The 20380-nt window shown below is 36.1% G+C and overlaps 1 protein-coding gene across 3 annotated transcripts in view; it reads left to right on the top strand.

The window, feature by feature from the left end:
- The window catches only part of dmd (dystrophin), a 201531-nt gene that overhangs the window by 28060 nt on the left and 153091 nt on the right, over positions 1 to 20380 (top strand). For all 3 annotated transcript variants that reach the window (XR_008355731.1, XM_053477075.1, XM_053477074.1), the window contains exons 6-17: positions 73 to 245; positions 435 to 553; positions 1260 to 1438; positions 3445 to 3579; positions 7214 to 7405; positions 8064 to 8245; positions 9723 to 9873; positions 11101 to 11220; positions 15888 to 15989; positions 16142 to 16249; positions 17349 to 17528; positions 17674 to 17840. Coding sequence is in view for 2 of the 3 variants with exons in the window: in XM_053477075.1 (XP_053333050.1) it covers positions 85 to 245; positions 435 to 553; positions 1260 to 1438; positions 3445 to 3579; positions 7214 to 7405; positions 8064 to 8245; positions 9723 to 9873; positions 11101 to 11220; positions 15888 to 15989; positions 16142 to 16249; positions 17349 to 17528; positions 17674 to 17840 (1796 nt within the window). In the remaining variant the exon portion in view is untranslated. The remainder of the gene's footprint in view (positions 1 to 72; positions 246 to 434; positions 554 to 1259; positions 1439 to 3444; positions 3580 to 7213; positions 7406 to 8063; positions 8246 to 9722; positions 9874 to 11100; positions 11221 to 15887; positions 15990 to 16141; positions 16250 to 17348; positions 17529 to 17673; positions 17841 to 20380) is intronic.

Here is a 20380-nt window from a genome sequence, read left to right as displayed (position 1 = left end):
AAGGAAGTTGGCAACATCATTAACAAGAGCAACCAATTGAACGTATATTGTGTGGCATTTCTCTTACTTTAGGTGAAGAATGTGATGAAAGATGTTATGGCACACTTAAAGCAAACCAACAGTGAGAAGATCCTTTTGAGCTGGGTTAGGCAGTCAACCAAGAGCTACCCACAGGTCAATGTTGTAAACTTCTCTAGCAGCTGGAATGATGGTCTGGCCTTTAATGCTCTTATCCATAGCCACAGGTTAGTGCTACTAGTAGTTCCAAAAGTTTGAGCATTCAGGCACTGACGTATTATTTGCTTGTGCATTAGATGAATTTTTTTTCTATACACTGTGTGCTTTTCATGTTTCATATGTTTATTCAAACATTTGCAAAATAAATGGTAAGGAAATGTGTATGATTAATATATTTTTGTTTTTATTTATGCAAGGCCAGAGCTGTTCGATTGGAATGTGGTGGAACAAATGGACAAAGCTTATGAGAGGTTAAATCATGCCTTCTCCATTTCTGAAAGGAATTTGGGCATCGACCGGCTGCTTGACCCTGAGGGTATCTATTCTCATACTTACAGTACATTTATTTTTGTTGTGCTTGTAGTAATGCATGTAGTGAGTGGCAGAAAGTACTAAAGACTAAAACAGAAAATTTTTGCAAACCTGATTATGCAACACACCTTCAGGATTTCATGTTTTATCATCAGCTTGAGTTACAGTCTGTAAGGAGTTTCCCTCCTAGGGTTGCACTGACTTGTTGACTTGTTAAATAATGAATTCACCAATTACTTCTCTGCTGAGCTGTTGATCCAGTGGGAAAAAAACAGTGATACAGATAATTAAGAAAGCAGGCTAGATGTACTTTGTTAACATATTTTTAGTTTTTAACAAATATACACATTTTTGCAGCCTGTTAACGGCTAAGAGATGTACAGTTTAAAATGTCTCTGTTGTTGATTATGATTATATATCTGCAGTATTTATCTAAATCAGGTTTTGCTTAAACTATGGAAAATAAGTAATGTGATTGTCTTTTAATAGACTAGTTACAATGAACAGTTATGCAATCTTTATTGTGTGCTTTTTCTCTGTTTTCATCCGTGGTACCTGTGGGTTCTCTATTCTGGTTTCTGCAGGTGCATCGCTCATACACTCATGACTCTGACCAGGGCCAGCTGAGTTGAATTAACTGATAAATCAGGGAATTTATTTATTTATTAATTAGGTGATTAAATTTTTTTTGCTTATTTTCTCTTCTCCAGATGTAGCTACAGCTTCTCCAGATAAGAAGTCCATAATTATGTACATCACCTCCCTGTTCCAAGTTCTGCCCCATGGTGTGAGTATGGAGGCCGTAGAGGAGGTTGAGACTCTCCCCCAAACTTTAATTACTAAAGAGAAGCATTTCCACTTTCAAACACAACAGCGCTACTCGCAGCAGGTCAGTCCATTTTAATTTTGCATCTAGTCTGGATTAAAAAAATCAGACAAAATGTAAAGTTTTTTGAAATTTAAAATTATTATAACAGTATTTGATCAGCTATTTTATCTAGGCTCATATATTCACACTTTTGGAATCATTGGAAATAATCATTATAACGTTCCCATAAAATATTTTAAAGGTTGTAAATTAATCTTGTCAACATTAAAGGTTTTGTGATGTTACTTTCACTTATACTGTAGTCATACAGCTCTGATTATATACCACAAAATATACAAACAAAAAAAATGAAATAATTGCAAAACAAAACTAAGCAAAACAATGTACGATGTGCTCCTCAGAATATGGAGCTACGAACACGTTGGCCCGGTTAAGGTAGGCACCAGACAGCCACTGCGCTATCCTCAAAGAGTGGTATTCAAAGGCATGGTACGAAAACTGGAAACAATGGGATCGATTATTCTCTTCTTATGGCGGAGGCCGTCAGAAAATGTCGCAGGGCACAATTAGTGATGTGCATCTTTGTCTGCAGCAGTCGCCCACAAAATCTCTAGAATGCCTCATACAGGAAATTGAAAGGTTTTGTTTAACAAGTCAGAGAGCTGCAAAAAAAGGGCAAAACTGCACATGTTTTATGTCACTCCATGATATGGAGAAACGAGTCAGATACTGTCGCTGGTTCCAGTACTCTCAGGAACACTGAGCACTGCATCAAAAAGTTGTCTGGCAGAAAACGGAGATCACTTCCAGCATCGCATATAATGCAATTGATTACACATACTGTACGTCAGGGTACAGTATGTAGCAAATTTTTGTGATACAGATTGCTTCATCAAAGCAAGAGTTATTACAGAATATTCGGGGCCTCATTTGAGTGAATCATCCTGTATTATTCCTTTTAAAAGTCTTCAAGATCATGGCAATACTCCTGATGCTATCAGCCCCACCGGAAAACATAAAAAAAGTTGAGGCTCATTATTCTTCAGCAGGAACCATATAAAAGATTTTACTTTTTAACATGTTTAATGTGGCCACCATTGTCATCCCCTACAGCATGCAGTCACTTACATCACTTTTAAATGGAATTCAAAATGCACATCTGAGGACGCTCTTCTTGGGCAGCACCAATCGATTCAAGGCTGTGAACTTTTTCACCTTGATGAACTTCTTGTTCCAAAGTAGATCAGACTAAGTAATTGACTGGATTTAAATCTGGGCTGCTTGGTGCCCTATCATAAGGTTTGATGGAGGCAGGGCCGCTCCTTTAGAAAAAGGCTCTGTCCGGCTAATGACAAACATTAGGCACTTCTCCTTACAATGGAGTTTTAAAAGGATGATTCAGTACTTTAAAAAGGAAAGAGTGAGTTTAATTTAAGTCAGTGATTTTAATAGTATTGGTATACTATATATATATAGTATATGGCAGAATCTTTTGGTCAACCATGTATAGTACAGTACATAACACCGAACTGCAACTGCAAACACCACAAAAAAGTACAAATATAGAAAAGTGCTAATAAATCAAATAAAGTGAAGGGTGTGTAATATTTATTTACATATTTGATCTTTAATCAAACCAAAGCTTGTAACTGTCGTTAGTTCAAAATCAATACTACAGTATCTTAAATTATGTTTAGTTGTTAAACATTGTTAGTCCTAAAATATGTGTAGTTAAATGAATTGAATTGAAATTGCTAAAATCTGACTTTTTTAGTGTGCCATACTGTATACATTTATATAATGAAGTATTGTCTATTGTCTATTTAAGGCCATAATGTTTAATAATGTAAGAATTGTTTTTGTAAAATTATAGACTTACCAATATAAAAATGACATCTGTTGATTTTTCCTTAACTGTTAACTAAAATGTTTTTTGGTCTCATGTGTTTTTTTTCCTCCAATCTCATACTGTATGCTCGTTTCTGCAGTGTAACTGTCCTTATTTATTTATGTATTTATTTATTGCAGCTTTGTTATGTTAAATCTCTGCTGTTTTTCTCTCTCAGATCACAGTCAGTGTGGCTCAGAGTCAGGTACGCAGCCAGTCTCCTTCAAATAAATTACGCTACAAAAGCTACGCCTTCACGCAGGCTGCATATGTTCGGTCTCCTGATCAGACAAGAAGGACCCCGGTTACTCTGGTTAGTCTCTATAGTGCATCATAGGTGTTTGCTGAAAAAATAAGGTTTGAATTATAAAATATGCATGACAACTAGACTTAAATATCAACCCTTTAGTAAACTTTTTATCAGATTGGAAATGTTGAAATGTTTTACATCAGCTCAGACAGGCACAGACTGAAAACACAAAATGACTACTAAAAGAAGACTGAAAAAGCAGAATGGCATTACATCATTTACATTTAGGCAGACACTCTTATCCAGAGCGACTTACGTACACATTTGAGCAGTTAAGGGTTAAGGGCCTTGCTCAAGGGCCCAACAGTGGCAACTTGGTGGTTGTGGGGTTTGAACCTGGGATCTTCTGAACCGTAGTCCAATGCCTTATCCACTGAGCTACCACTGTTGCACTACAGTAGTCAGTAGTGTAACAGTACCTGAAACGATTAGTTACAGAGACAAATTACAGAAAAGATGAAATAGGTTTAAATTAATTGAGGTGACAGAAGTGTTGCAGCATTAATAAAAGATGCTGTGGCATAAACAGTTAATTTAAAAAACAGTTTTTATTCTTAAATCAATCATTCCCTTACAACTGAGTCCACATTGATCAGATTTGTACTGTATGTCATGACGATTCACACTCAAGTGACTATTTATAGTATATATAATATTGTATATTAATTACAAGGGACTTTTATCTGACTCTAATGTTGATGCGTCTGTCCTTTAAAACAGCACAAATGCACATCGATACATCTTTGTAAGGATTTCTTGAATTTTGGTAGACCTCCTTTTGTCTACTCAGTGCTCAGCCTGTATTCTGCTTGTCCCGCCTGGTACCAGGGAACCCCTCAATGATACACACGAGTCAGTGCTCAGTGAGACGTTCAAAGTTTATTGTGGGAGACAGGAGTATATATACGCACACACACAAAGAACCAAAGAAAAGGTGGATGCAGAAGTGTTTACATCCAGTCTGGAATGCTTTTAACAGATAAGGTAAGGAAGAACATAAATTTAGGAGTAGCTCTCAATTTACGAGCGTTTAACAGTTTTACGACCTTTAATATAAACTTCCATAGGATGTGTTTTTGAAAGCACAGCTTATGTCGTGAGAACAGGACGAAAATCACTCTGTTCTCATGCACACAGAATACAATGAAACATACTAAAAATCAAATATTCCCTACAATCTTTGCTTATTATATCTGGGTTAAAACACATCAAAGTTGTTGCGATCACAAATTCTGTTTCAACAATGGATGTACAGAATTTTACTGCAAAAAAAGTTGGTCTAGTATGGAAATTGGCAATAAAAACAAAAAGGAGTCAACTGTAAAGTCTTTTCACTTTTAACTATATTGAAATTACTAGAACAACTTATTCTTTTTGATGATTTATCATGTGAATTTAATTGTTTGTTGAAAATATTAATTCCAAATCTGGTGGTTGCAACATCATCCACAATTGCTGGGATGTGGCCAATTTAAGACTACTATTAATACTACAAGTAAAAATTGATAGATGATGAGATACTGTACAAGTGCTGGTAAACAGCTGAACCAATTATGGTATAGTAAACAAGAAGTTTTAAAGAAAGGCCTAGTTCTCATGGAGAAAGGATAGGGTGAAGCTCGCTGATTTCTCAACAAATGCACCAGCAAATTATCTCATACTTTCAGGAGAACATTCCCTAATTTTAGTACACAATATTATTAAGAAATTCAAGGAAACTCGTCCAAACTTAATCCATAATTGGCATGGCCGAAAACCAGTCCTGAATATGTATGACTTCGAATTCTCAGACATCACTGTCTTAAAAAAGCTTCTGTATTGGATATCATAATGTGGACTCAGGAAAACTTTGGTAAACCTTTGTCTATTAGCACCAGTTGTCTCTGTCATGTTCTGCATTTACAAATGAAACTTGAAGCATAAGGAAGCCATACATTAATACAGTCTAGTGTTGTCAATTTACTTACTGTCATTGGGGTCTGCCTCATCTGAGATTGACAGTGGCACAGTGGAAACATGTTTTGTGATTTGACAAGCCAACATTTCAAGTAGTTTTTTTTTAAACAACAGCCGGCATGTCCTCTGGGGGAGAAAAGAGAAAAAGGACTGTCTAAGCTGTTATCACTATAAGATCCAAAAGCCAGCATCAGTCATGGCACAGCCTGTGGCATTGGCAAATTGCAAATCTGTGATGGGTCTATTAATGCAGAAAAATATGTTATTTTTGGAGCAACATATGCTGCCATCAAAACACCATCTTTTCAGAGACATCCCTGTGTTTTCCTGCAGGACAACGCATACTGCTTTGGATTACTTATGCATGGCTGCTAAACACAGAGAATGGGTGCTAGACTGGTCTGCCTGCACCAGTTAGGAATTTAAGGCACATTATGAATTTAAAAGTATGACTGAAGCCCTGCATAATGGAAGAACTGAATGCTAACCTTGAGCTAAAATAAACTGGTGTCTTCAGTTTCCAAATGCATTAAAAGTATTAACAAAAAATGGTAAGGTTACAGATTAGTAAACAGTCAGCTGTCTAAACTCTTTTGCAGGATGTTTGCAGCCACCAGATTTTAAATGGTACATATTTTTAACAAACAATTAAATTTATATGATAAATCATAAAATAATGAGTTGTTAAAGAGACTCTACAGATTACTCCTTGTTAGTTTTACTGTCAGTACACATTCTGTCCAATTTTATTGATATTGGGATTGTAATCAAATATATGCTTGGGATTTTGGTCTGGAGGACGCAAGCAGTTAGTCGGCTGTATTTGTTGATGTCCAGAAGAATAAAGAAAGTCATTTGCGACAGTGAAAACGTGGTCTCCAAAAATATGAGTACAAGAGGACAAGAGATCATTTGATGCCAGCCAAATGACACTTGACTTGAGCATTAGTTCTCAGTGGTTAGGAGTCTTCTGAAGTGGGATGCAACGAATAATTGATAGTCAACTAAAAGAGATAACCAATTAAATTGCTAACAAATGTTATTATATATAAGGTGGTGATGCACGTTGTTTTTTTGCACTGACTCTGAATGTTCTAATGTGTAGGCATTACTGCCGACTGGATTGAAGTAAACAATAATGTGATACTAAATTTAAAAGCTACTAAATTTGAAAAATGTGATTATTCTTTTTAATAATTTTTCCAATCTGTTATTATTGCAGCTCTAGTTCTGAATTCTGTTGTTTCCTTTCAGCTTGTTACTTCTTGGGTGTCCTCCACTTACAACTCACTATTAAAGATAATTTTATCTAATGGATTGTAGATTGTTTTTTCAGTCAGCTGTTTTTGTCACCTTTTTGAATATACAAAAAAGCTTAAAACAATTTACAGATTTATCAAGACGTGTAGGTCTCTATAGACCAGCTTTTGCTAATAATTAAAAACATTATGTCATCTTTCAACATGATACCAATGTATTACAAGTTTTTCTTTGTTTATTTTTGTTTCTTAAAATACAGACATTACACACACAATACACACATATACTGCAATTACATATTCCTATTAATTTTTTAAATATAAACGTATGGGTATATACTTAAAATTTATAATGGCCAAATAACTAGAATGTTACTTAATGTTAAGTCTTCTTAAAACTTTCTTTTCATTTCCATATGCAGTCTTCAGAAAGCCCAGAGGATATGTTGTCTTCACCGGGTCCTCTCCAACCTGACACAAACCAGCTAGAAAATTACCAGAATTCCCTGGAAGAGGTCTTGACATGGCTTTTGTCTGCTGAGGATGGCCTGCAATCTCAGCCACCCATCTCCTCTTTTGTAGAAGAAGTAAAAGAGCAATTTCACACTCATGAGGTAACTTCTATACATATACTGTATAGAAGTATATACACTTATACTGTAATCTAGGAGTATAATTGGTTTGCACACATGTACTCTATTATATTTAAATTTGCAGGGAATTGTATTTTTCTTTAAACTTATATTTTTACTATTAAGTGCAAGTTGATTTTTGTTAATGGTGCATGTAATACGAGGCTGCAAATCAAATTTCTTTCAGCATACAGTATTAATTAAAATAATAACGTTTAAATGATCAGCTATAACTTCAAAACCACCTCTCTAATATTTCCTAGTAGTTCCCCTTTGCTACACCATGATGTAAAAGAAAACACTGCTTCATGCATCTTCAGTTCTGATGCTCAATACCTAGGGTAGACAATTTTAGCAGTCGACAGTCTGACCTGCCTATGGCTACGCAGCCCCTAGCTCAGCAAGCTGCGATCCCTGTCTTCTGCTTTCTATCACAACCAGCTGTGACTTTTGTGCTGCAGCAGCTCTTATGTGGAATCATACAAAACAAGCTTGCGCTTCCTTGGACCACTTTTGGTGAATATTAACCACCAAAGGTGGTTAATCTGTGGTTACCTCAGATTTGGTTTTCCTGAATTGTGAATTGAATATTTTTTTTTGTCTTTGTTTATGTTTGTGTTGGATAACACATCATCTCCAGCGTTACATGATTGAGCTAACTGCTCATCAGGGAAGTGTAGGTAATGTGCTGAAGGCAGGGAGCATCCTCTTGGCTGAAGGTCAGCTGACTGAAGATGTGGAGAATGAAATTCGGGAGCAGATGAATTTGTTAAACTCTCGCTGGGAACATTTACGAGTGGCCAGTATGGAACGACAAAGCAGGTAAAAAAGAAATTAATTAGAAAACCTAATTTGTATTCACTAAATTTGATAAATGTTCTAGTCATCTGGGTGCAGTTTTCTTGAATTTTGCTTAATAAAACCAAAAACTAAAAAAGGTCATTTATTTCTAATGCATATAATAAAAATTTAAACTGAAAATTTAAACTGAAATCTTTAACTGAAATTTCTTGTAAATGAATGCTTAAAATCGATTGTCATTTACAAAGACTTCAAGCGTAGTCCAGTGAGACAGTGCAAACACGTAGAAGAAGGCCATAATTCCATGAATTATAATTCCGGCCAAGGTGGTTCAAAATGTTCCTGTAAACATCAACGATCATGAAATTGAAGTATAACTTGTCTCAAACTTTTCAAAAAGACACATCTGTCTTATTGATGAGACTGGTCAGAAATGAAAGGCCAGACTAGTTTGAGCTGACAGAAAGTCGAGTGTTACTCATATACCCGCTCTTTATAACTGGTAAAAGGTCATTTTCTTTCCAAGCTGGATCTTTCTGTTTTCAGTGATTCTGTGCTATATCTGTAGGTGTTTATTGGCAGCTAACATGCCTTTTCTTTATTATCAAAGAGTCACTGAAAAAAATCAGCAAATTTTCTCCACATTTTATTGGCTCAGTTACAGTTTTTGTTTGCCATACCTGAAGAACTCACAACGCTTTCCATACTTATTAGAAGTGCTGGCCATCACAAACTGACAAAAGATTGAACACCCCTCTTTATATTTCCTAAAAAAAAAAATAGGCAAATTTGGAAAAAGTAAAAAATAATCACAATACTCTGTACATCAATCATCTGTCATATATATTATAATTTGGTTAGAAGTATTTAATTTTGAAATAAAAAAAAAAGAAGAGTCTTTTAAATACTGCCTAATCCATTAGTGATTCTTACGTCATATTTTGTCAGCATGAGGTCAATTGGTTCTCTCGATGGTAGATTGTCTCAGCAGCAGCAGGAAGTGATTAATGTACAGCATGTCATTTTCTCTTCTTTTCTAAATGGCCAAAGAGTCATGGACACTTGACATTGCTTTCATATGTGCTTTTTGAGCATCCTATTCCAGATTTAATGCCTGTATACTGTTACAAAAGTATACAGGCAATCACCTTCATTATTTCAGAGATTTTCACTGGAACATTGGAACACGTCAGGCTCTGATTTTTTACAGTGATGTCTGGGGCACAGGAGATCAATTAATCCCAAAAGAGTCTTTCATTTTCTTCTACACCAACATTGGCACACTATGTCTTATTGGACCTATTTTTGTGCACAAGGGCATTGTCATGCTGGAACAGGTTTGGCTTCTTAATTTTAGCAAAGGGAATTTGTAATGCTACAGCCCTTCAACATTGTGGCAAAACACATATGGGAGTGATGGTCAGGTGTCCACAAACTTTTGGCTATATGGTGTATTTGAAATTTGTCTTAACTATCAGTTGTGTTTCATGATTTCAAGGCTTCATGAAGTTTTAATGGACCTGCAGAATCAGCAGCTGAAACAGCTCTCCACCTGGCTAGACGTAACCGAAGCTCGAATTAAGCAAATAGAAGCTCAGCCTTTGGGTCCTGACCCTGAAAATATAAAACATCAAATTGAAGAGCACAAGGTAAAGTTTATAAACCAAAGTTAAAAGTCATTTAATTAAATTGTATGGTTTGCATATAAATGCAGAGAAATTAGCAAATAAAATAGTAAAATCTTCACTGCAAATTTCTGATATATCACAAGATATTGTGCTGGGTTTATTTAAATTTTTTGACATGCTGATAATAGAGTTTTTATTTGTAACAAATAGGTAGCAAAAGTATGTTTAAAAATATATGTTAAATAATTAAAAATCAGGGTGCGAAAACTAAAAAAAATTGAAAAATCATTATTTTAAATCAGAAATTAACAAGATGTATACATAAAAAATACACAAATTGCAAATACACTAATATTGCATATTAGTGGGACGAGGAAATAAAACTGTGTACTTTACATTATATGTCCAAAGGTTGGGGACACCCAAGAGTTAGACCCATACTACAGTACATGTGCCTGCTAAACATCCCATTCCAAATTTCCCAGTCTCTCCTGTTTCCCTGCCCTGTTTTTCATTTTTGATCCTCAATTATAATTTTTATTGTTAAGATGTTCATAATGTGTAATATAAGCATTCAATATTAATTCTTGGGTATGGATCCTATGATCTTAAAACAGTTGAGTGTGGCAAAGTTTGACTAAGTTGATATTACTCCAAATTCAGCTTCCACTGGCTGTCATCCTATCCTATACTAAACTGTCTCATCTCTGAATAAGTGCCAAATGCATGCCAAACACTGTTCTCTAGTAATCAGAGAGATATAGACGAATATCATGCAATGTGAAAATAAACATATTTGTCCTGTTTCAAATCCATTTTAGAGCCAGTTTGATTTCTCCAGTGGAAATTGTTTACCTGCATGTTGACACCTGCTTATAATATTAATCAGTGTTGATTAATTTATTGAATTTATATTAACAGATCTGTGGGCTCTGACTGATAAGTGCTTTTTTTTTTATTAAATGATTAGATTCGCCCTGTAGAGTCTTATAATAATAATAATAATGATAATAATAAATACTAATCACATGACTTTTACTTTTAATACCCAAGTAGATTTGAAGGCAAGTTCTTTTGTACTTTTAACCTCAAGCAGAAATTTATATGGAGCACTTCTTGTACTGGAGTAAAATTTTACTTTGGGTGTCCTTATTTTTATTCAACTAAGGGATTTATATACTTTATGCACTACCTGAGCCAAATGACATTTGTAAATATTTATTTATCTTGTTTTTTGTTTTCATAAAGCTGTTACAAGAGGATCTGGAAACGGAGCAGGTGCGAGTAAATTCTCTGACTCACATGGTTGTCGTTGTGGATGAAAGCAGTGGAGACAGTGCTACAGTGGCACTGGAAGAGAAACTGCAGGTGAATATTTATTACCAGCATTCTTAATCCACAGTAAGAGAATAAATTATTTTATGTGCATTAAGACATTAGAATGAAATAAATAAAAAAATTAATAATTTATTTAATACAGAAATAATGTTAAAACATACAAATCATGTATTTTCCTTATTATTTATGTAAACGTAAACTACTTATCAATGTAATTAGCACTTGTCACTTGTTTAAACTGGTAATTTAAGTCTGAATTGAATATATATTTAGCAAAAAAAGAAATGCCCTCTGACTTTCAACTGTTTTTACTTTCAGCAAACTTAATGTGTAAATATTTGTATGAACACTAAAAGAGTCAACACCATAAGACATAAACTAAAAATGTTTCCCAATGTGTCCCTGAATGAAGGGAGGCTCAAAATCAAAAGTACCAGTCAGTATCTGGTGTGGCCACCAGCTGCTTGAAGTACTGCAGTGCATCTCCTCCTCATGGACTGCCTATTGCGGACAGTCTGAGCACTGATGGAGGGATTGTGTGTTCCTGGTGTGACTCGGGCAGTTCAATTCAATTCAATTCAATTTTATTTGTATAGCGCTTTTAGCAATTTTCATTGCCGCAAAGCAGCTTTACATAGTCAAAAGAATTATTTAAGTTTGTATGAAATGTGAATTTGTATGAATCAAAATGGTCAGTTTGTCCCTGGTGAGCAAGCCGAGGGCGACAGTGGCAAGAAAAAACTCCCTGTGATGGTAAGAGGAAGAAACCTTGAGAGGAACCAGACTCAACAGGGAACCCATCCTCATTTGGGTGAAACAGAAAGCAGTAAATGATCTGCATTTATACAGTGTGTAGGGTGGGAGGCAGTTCAGCTATAATAGCTGATGTTAATTGATGTTAATATGGAGTCCAGGTAGTTATTGAAGACCCAGGTAGACTTGTAAGAAGTTCCAGTCATGAACTATCGAACTGTCAAGTCCCCAGAGAAACAGTTGCCAACACCAGTCAAGGCCAGAACCATTTTCTAGGTAGAGAGAATCATTCCCAGACACCAGACGCATCCCAGAGAGACACACGGGGCATCCATGTGACGAGATCTTCAGCCAGAAGCGGGGCACCAGGATGGGTCAGACAGGTCCGGAGGGCAAAGGGAGTCTGGATCACTGGCAGCTCAGGAACGACATGTGTAGCTCGACAGAGAGAGAAAGAGTGAAAGGGGGGGGCAGGAGGAGAGAGGAAAAAGAAAGAGGGGGGGAAAGAGAAAAAGAGGAGAGATGGCAGTTAGGTATGGTCACAGTCACACAATGTATAATGTGAATATATATTAACTGTAGAGTGCAAGCAGAGACTCCGGCAGAACTAACTATGACAGCATAACTAAAAGGGAGAGGCAGAAGGAAACACAAACATGAGGGCTTCCTGACATGTAAATCAAACAATCACCTCACCGTCAGCAAACCTGAGTGATCAATGAGAGTGAGGAAGACAGCATCCAAACATACCAGTTCACCATAATACTCTACGTCCATGAGTCCCCCAGATCTGCTCCTTTACCTATGGCAAATCTATTGGTGATGTGCTCATATCTTCTGGTTCTGGTGAGGACTCTCGCTGCTGCATTCTGGACTAGCTGAAGCTTATTTATGCATCTAGCTGAACAACCAGACAGTAAGGCATTACAATAGTCCAACCTAGAGGTGATAAAAGCATGAACTAGTTTTTCTGCGTCGTTCAGCGACAATAAATTTCTTATTCTGGCAATATTTCTGAGGTGAAAGAATGCTATCCTGGTAATATTATCTACATGTGCTTCAAATGAAAGGCTGGAATCAATAATCACACCAAGGTCTTTCACTGTTGCATTTGATGGAACAGAAAGGCCATCTAAAGTTACGGTGTGATCTAAAATTTTACTCCTAGCTGTATGCGGTCCTATGACTAGAACTTCTGTCTTATCCGGATTTAGCAGAAGGAAGTTAATTAGCATCCAATTTCTTATGTCCTGCACACAATGCTCAATTTTAGTAAGCTGTTTTTTCTCATCAGGTTTTGCTGAGACATATAACTGTGTATCGTCAGCATAACAATGAAAACTAATACCATGCTTACGGATTATGTTGCCCAGAGGAAGCATGTAAAGGGAAAAAAGCAGTGGACCTAAAACTGAACCCTGCGGAACGCCAAACTCCACTAGAGAACATGCAGAATAATCACCATTTAAGTCTACATACTGATAACGATGGGTCAGATAGGATCTGAGCCAGGAGAGGGCTGTACCCTTAATTTCCACTACATTTTCTAATCTGTGAAGAAGAATAGCGTGATCAACGGTGTCAAAAGCTGCACTGAGGTCAAGTAATACAAGCATAGTTACACAACCCTGATCAGAGGCCAATAGAATGTCATTTACTACTTTAACGAGCGCTGTCTCTGTACTGTGATGAGGCCTAAATCCTGACTGATACAGTTCATGTATGCCATTTCTATGTAGATATGAGCATAGCTGCTCCGCTACTATCTTTTCCAGAATCTTAGAGATAATGGGGAGGTTTGATATTGGTCTGTAACTGGACAGCTGACAGGGGTCAAGGTCAGGTTTCTTAATTATTGGTTTGATAACTGCTAATTTAAAAGATTTTGGAACATATCCAATGCTGAGTGAAGAATTAATTATTCTCAACAGGGGTTCTATTATTGCTGGTACTATCTGTTTAAGAAAATGTGTCGGTACAGGATCTAATATACAGGTTGATGAATTTGAAGAAGAGATGAGTGAAATTAGTTCATTCTCTTCAAGGGGAGTAAAGTATTCTAGGTTCTGATCTGACATGGCTAGATTAACATCTGCATCAATTACATTGTTCGGTTTCAAAACCTCAATTTTATGCCTAATATTTACAATTTTATTATTAAAAAAGTTCATGAAGTCCTCACTATTGCATGATGTTGTTGTGGAGATTTCTGCAGTGGTCTTATTTCTGGTTAATTTGGCTACAGCATTAAATAAGAATCTAGGATTATTTTTGTTATTTTCTATAAGAGTGGAGAGAGATGCTCTTCTTCCATGCTATTTGAAATACTAGTAATTTAGTTTGACGCCATTTACGTTCTAATTTCCGAACGGTCTGTTTTTAAGTGCGCGTGTGATCATTATACCAGGGAGCAAGTTTTTTATCTCTAATAATTTTTCTTTTGACTGGAGCTACATTATCTAAGGTATAGCGAATGTAGCACTGTGACCTTAAATGCCTACTTTCTGTAAGCTGTTAAGGTCTTAACGACCATTCCACAGGTGCATGTTAATTAATTGATTATGGTTAATTGAACATGCATGGAAAACATTGTTTAAACCCTTTACAATAAAGATCTGTAAACTTATTTGGATTTTTTACAACATTATTGTTGAAGTACACAGTCCTGAAAAAGGGACGTTTTTTTATTTGCTGAGTATATTCCTTATGAGAATGTGATAGTTGACACTATTGTTTCATATCAAATACTTTAAGTGTAGCACATTAAAGCACCTGGGATTGATATACTTACCAAAAAGGAACATTTTGTTCATTCTTTGACTTTAGTCGTGAGCACTGACCTTAATTGAGGCAAGTGAGGCCTGCAGTTCTTTAGATGTTGTCCTGGGGTCTTTTGTGGCCTCTCGTATGAGTAGTCTCTGCGCTCTTGGGGTAATTTTGGTCGGCCGGCCACTCCTGGGAAGGTTCACCACTGTTCCATGTTTTGCCATTTGTGGATAATGGCTCTCACTGTGGTTCGCTGGAGTCCCAAAGCTTTAGAAATGGCTTTATAACCTTTACCAGACTGATAGATCTCAATTACTTTTGTTCTCATTTGTTCCTGAATTTCTTTGGATCTTGGCATGATGTCTAGCTTTTGAGGTGCTTTTGGTCTACTTCTCTGTGTCAGGTAGCTCCTATTTAAGTGATTTCTTGATTGAAACAGGTGTGGCAGTAATCAGGTCTGGGGGTGACTACAGAAATTGAACTCAGGTGTGATAAACCACAGTTAAGTTATTTTTTAACAAGGGGGCAATCACTTTTTCACACAGGGCCATGTAGATTTGGAGTTTTTTCTCCTTAATAACGTAAACCTTCATTTAAAAACTGCATTTTGTCTTCAATTGTGTTATCTTTGACTAATAGTTAACGGTTTTTGATGAGCAGAAACATTTAAGTGTGACAAACATGCAAAAGAATAAGAAATCAGGAAGGGGGCAAATAGTTTTTCACACTACTGTATGTGCACGTCATTGGATACATGCCCCACACACCCCTCCTACTTTCGCCTTCACAGACACACACACTCTGCTCTACACAGAAACCCTGCTCTGTCACAATTCTTTTCAAAGGTAAAGTGCAGGTTAATTTGTTTTATTTTACAGCAGTGATTCCATTAGTTTGTCGCTCAATTGAGTATAATGAGAGATTTCTTGTTTATTTTTCCGATAAACCAGTGTTTCCATTGTGTGCTCATGTGTAAAAAGAGTGGAGGAAGGATTACTAAGGAGAAGGAGAGCTTACCTTAGATTCTCACACGAATGGAAACATATGTCGGGATTTATTTTTACTTTGTTTTATTTTTATGTATTGAATTTTTTGGGCTGTGGAGTGAATAATTTCCATTATTTCTTATGGGAAAATTTCACTGTACTGTATACATTTTCTATATGTTCACCTTACAGAATCTTGGACAGCGATGGGAAACCATCTGTAAATGGACAGAAGAGCGTTGGATGCTTCTTCAGAAGATTCTGAGGAGCTGGCATCATTTTACTGAGGAACAGGTACTGATTGGAAAAAAAACCTGTAATTTTATCTTAACATGGAATATATTAAATTTACATGCAACTTTATTATTAATGATTAGTAATGTTAGGGTCAGTCACCAGAGCTAATGTGTCCATGTATCATAACATTCCAACCATTTTTTTTTCAGCATACGTTTGAGTCCTGGTTAACTCAGAAGGAACAGTTGTTGCTTTCCATCCAGAGTTGTGACTCCACTGATCACAATGAAGTAATGGCCAATCTCAGAAAGCTTGCTGTAAGTTTTTTGCATTATTTTTTTTTAGTTAAAAAAAATAAATAACTATTAAGGGACTATTTTAGTACATCAAGTATAAACTGTGGTTGTATACATACAAGGTGGCCAAGAAGGCTGCATATACATGTAATGGGTGTGTGGGCTTTAGAAAAGGCATAAGTGCAGAGGTGATTCTTTTTCATTAAAAGACTTTCCAAAGTAAACATGAACAACCAACTCTCACTATGTTTTAGGAGGAAACAAAAACAATCTACATCTGTAGAACTTTTAAAGAACTAACTAAGATAAGAACCAAACACAATAAGAACTAAGGAAATCCGTATTTAGCAGAGGCATGGTTTAACAATATCATAACACAACTGAACAGACTATAGTTAGAAACAAAGAACATGACACTATAACAAAAATCCAAAAGATGGAGCAGAACATTAAGCCAGTTTAACCAACTTAACTGACTAGATCAGGAAAAGGGAAAAACCAGCATGACGCAGACCGACACGGGAGAATCAAACCAACCATTTACCTTAAACAGCACTTTAACTACAACAGATGCCAGACAATGGTCAAACAAAAAAACAAGACTATTTATAACCAACTTAATTAGCTACCTCGTTTCAGGTGAGCGCTCCCATCACCTGACCGACGTGCATTCTGGGACTTGGAGTCCAAAACTAAAAGAAAACACAAAGTAACACAAAAAACTCAAAATGGAGTCCCTGCGCATGGCGCCCTCTGGTGTTTACCCATGACAATACATAAGTACCGAAGAATTTATAGAATTTTTGGCCCTGTAAATCTTTGAAATATTGTAGTAATATTAACCTCTATTAATTTTTTCTAATTTTTCTATGTTGCAACATCAAATCTAAGAGTACAACATTTTCCTGCTCCTTCAAAAATAACCGTAAATGAATTGATTTAAAGTGATTATTTTTACATGTCCTCTTAATTATTTTTTTTTACAGTATATAAAAATGGCTTAAGTGATACGGATCTACATGCACAATGTATTTTTTTGTTTAACGTTATAAACCAACACAAAGAATGTGAATAACTATATAAAATATCTGTAAATTTTACAATTGATTGTCTTACACAGATTTTGAAAGCAGACATTGAGCTCAAAAGACCCACCATGGACAAACTTTGCTCCCTTGTTCAAGATCTCTTGTCAAGCATGAGGAATAAGCAGACATCAGAAAAACTTGAAGCACAGTTAGAAAAGTTAGCTCAACGGTGGGACAAACTAGTACAGTCCCTTCAGCTCACCAGCATCAAGGTGATGTTATGTTACAATGTTATTTTTTTATAAATGAAATGTTCATATTCTTTTGGTCCTTAATTTGAATACATTTTTATATCAATGATTTTTTTTGTATTACTGTATATGTGAGTAACTTTTCTTTAACTTATATTTCTCATAGCTTCCTACAAGTCCTACTCCATCCCAGTCTGAAAGTACAGACACGACAGTTGAAACCAGCAATATTATGCATCAGAAAAAAGTGGTGAAGCATACTAAAGACCGTCTGACTACTCCTCCACCTCAAAAGAAGCGTCAGATTGTTGTGGACTCAGAGCTTCGCAAGAGGTGAGATTCTGTTTCAGATTTCCAGCGAATCCAACACTTATCCCCCACCCCCCTCCCCAAAATAACGCTCTGTGATGAATGCTGGATCAGGGAGACAGGGTAGGTGTGATGTGCTCGTATCTTTTGGTTCTATTGAGGACCGTTTATGCATCTAGTTGAATAACCAGACAGTAAGGCATTACAATAGTCCAACCTAGAGATGATAAAAGCATGAACTAGTTTTTTTTTTGCATCGTTTAGTGACAGTATATTTATTATCTTGGCAATATTTCCGAGCTGAAAGAATGCCATCCTGGTAATATTATCTACTTGAGCTTCAAATAAAAGCCTGGAATCTATAATCACATAGAGGTCTTTTACTGTTGCACTTGATGGAACAGAAAGGCCATCTAAAGTTACAGTGTTATCTAAAATCTTACTTCTAGCTGAATGAGGTCTCTTCAGCTAGAAGTAAATCTCTTATGTCCTGCACACATTGCTTAACTTTGGTAAGCTGGTTTTCCTTATCTGGTTTTGCTGAGACATATAACTAGGTGTCGTCAGCATAACAGTGAAAACTAATACCATGCTTACGGATTATGTTGCCCAGAGGAAGCAGGTAAAGAAAAAAAAAGAAGGGGGCCTAAAACTGGACCTTGTGGAACACCAAGCTCCACTAGAGCATGCAAAATAATCATTATTTAAGTCCCATACTGATAACGATCGATCAACTAGGATCTGAGCCAGGAGAGGGCTGTACCCTTAATTCCTACTACATTTTCTAATCTGTGAAGAAGAATACTATGATCAATGGTGTCAAAAGCTGCACTGAGGTTGAGTAATACAAGCATAGTTACACAACCCTGATCAGAGGCCAATAGGAGGTCATTTATTACTTTAGCGAGTGCTGTTTCTGTGCTGTGATAAGGCCTAAATCCTGACTGATACAGTTCATGTATGCTATTTCTATGTACTGTAGATATGAACATAGCTGCTTCGCTTTTCAAGAATCTTAGAAAAGAAGGGCGGGGGGGTGGATATTGGCCTGTAATTGGACAGCTGACAGGGGTCGAGGACAGGGTTCCTAATAATCGGTTTAATAACTACAAATTTAAAAGATTTTGGAACATACTCAATGCTGGGTAAAGAATGAATTGTTCTCAACAGGGATTTTGTTATTGCTGGTACTATCTGTTTAAGAAAATGTGTTGGTATAGGATCTAATATACAGGTTGATGAATTTGCAGAAGAGGTGAGTGAAATTAGTTCATTCTCTTTAAGGGGCGTAAAGTATTCTAATCTGACATAGTTAGTTTAACATGTGCATCAATTGCCTTGTCCGGTTTCAAAGCCTCAATTTTATGCCTAATATTTACAATTTTATTATTAAAAAGGTTTATAAAGTCCTCACTATTGCACAATGTTGTTGTGGAGATTTCTGAATTGGTCTTATTTCTAGTTAATTTGGCTACGGTATTAAATAAAAATCTAGGATTATATTTGTTGTTTTCTATAAGAGTAGAGAGATATGTTGATCTAGCAGCACTAAGAGCTTTTCTAAGGTTCAGGATGCTTTCCTTCCATGCTATTTGGTCTGTTTTAAGTGTGTGGTCGTTATAACAGGGAGCGAGTTTCTTATCTTTACTAATTTTTCTTTAAACTGGAGCTACATTATCTAAGGTATAACAGAATGTCGACTCTAAATATTTAGTCGCCTGATCGAGTTCTGTGGGGTCAGACAGTGATCCAATCAAAGTTGTTAACTCTGGAAGATTACGGATAAAGCTCTGTGTGGTAGTTGACGTGAATGTATGTTTAATATGGTAGCTTGGTGCTGTGGTTACATTATCACTATAACACACTTTAATTGAGACAAGATAGTGATCTGATATAACTTCAGACAGTGGAATTGCGAATAAATTTCATATGCCTAATCCGAAAAATATTATTAAATCTTAAGTGTGAGCTGATTTATAAGTGGGTCCTATTACACACTGATTTACTCCTACTGAGTCCAGTATGGACATAAATGCAGTTCTCAGAGGGTCTTATGGATTCTAATAAAGAATATTAAAATCTCTAGCAATTAAGGCTTTGCCTGCAGAAACGACTAGATTTGAGAGGAAACCTGCAAATTCACAAAGAAATTCAGAATACGGCCCTTGTAGCTACACTTGTTATGTTACTATAGAGAACTTCAAATGAATTAAATTTGTGTCTGTGTTTTTGTACGATTTTTGTCAGATTTTTATTGTAAATAACTGCGACGCCTCCTCCTCAACCAGTTAACTGAGGCTGGTGTATGTAGCTGTATCCAACAGGACTAGCTTCATTTAAAGCTACATACTCGTCCTGTTTAATCCAGGTTTCAAATTCTTGATCCGTGATAATTTCATTACCAATAACTGCTTTTGATGTAAGAGATCATATATTAAACAGTCCTAGATTTAGATCAGACTGTGCATTCAGTGTGATCCGAGTTTGTGGTATCTATAGTATGTTAATTAATTTACTAAAACAGACTTTCTGAGTCTTTCTACATTTTTGCTTAGCTCGGAAAA

This window comes from Clarias gariepinus, chromosome 18, assembly GCF_024256425.1.
Source record: "Clarias gariepinus isolate MV-2021 ecotype Netherlands chromosome 18, CGAR_prim_01v2, whole genome shotgun sequence".
Lineage (NCBI taxonomy): Eukaryota > Metazoa > Chordata > Actinopteri > Siluriformes > Clariidae > Clarias > Clarias gariepinus.
This window is presented reverse-complemented; position numbering and strand designations above follow the sequence as displayed.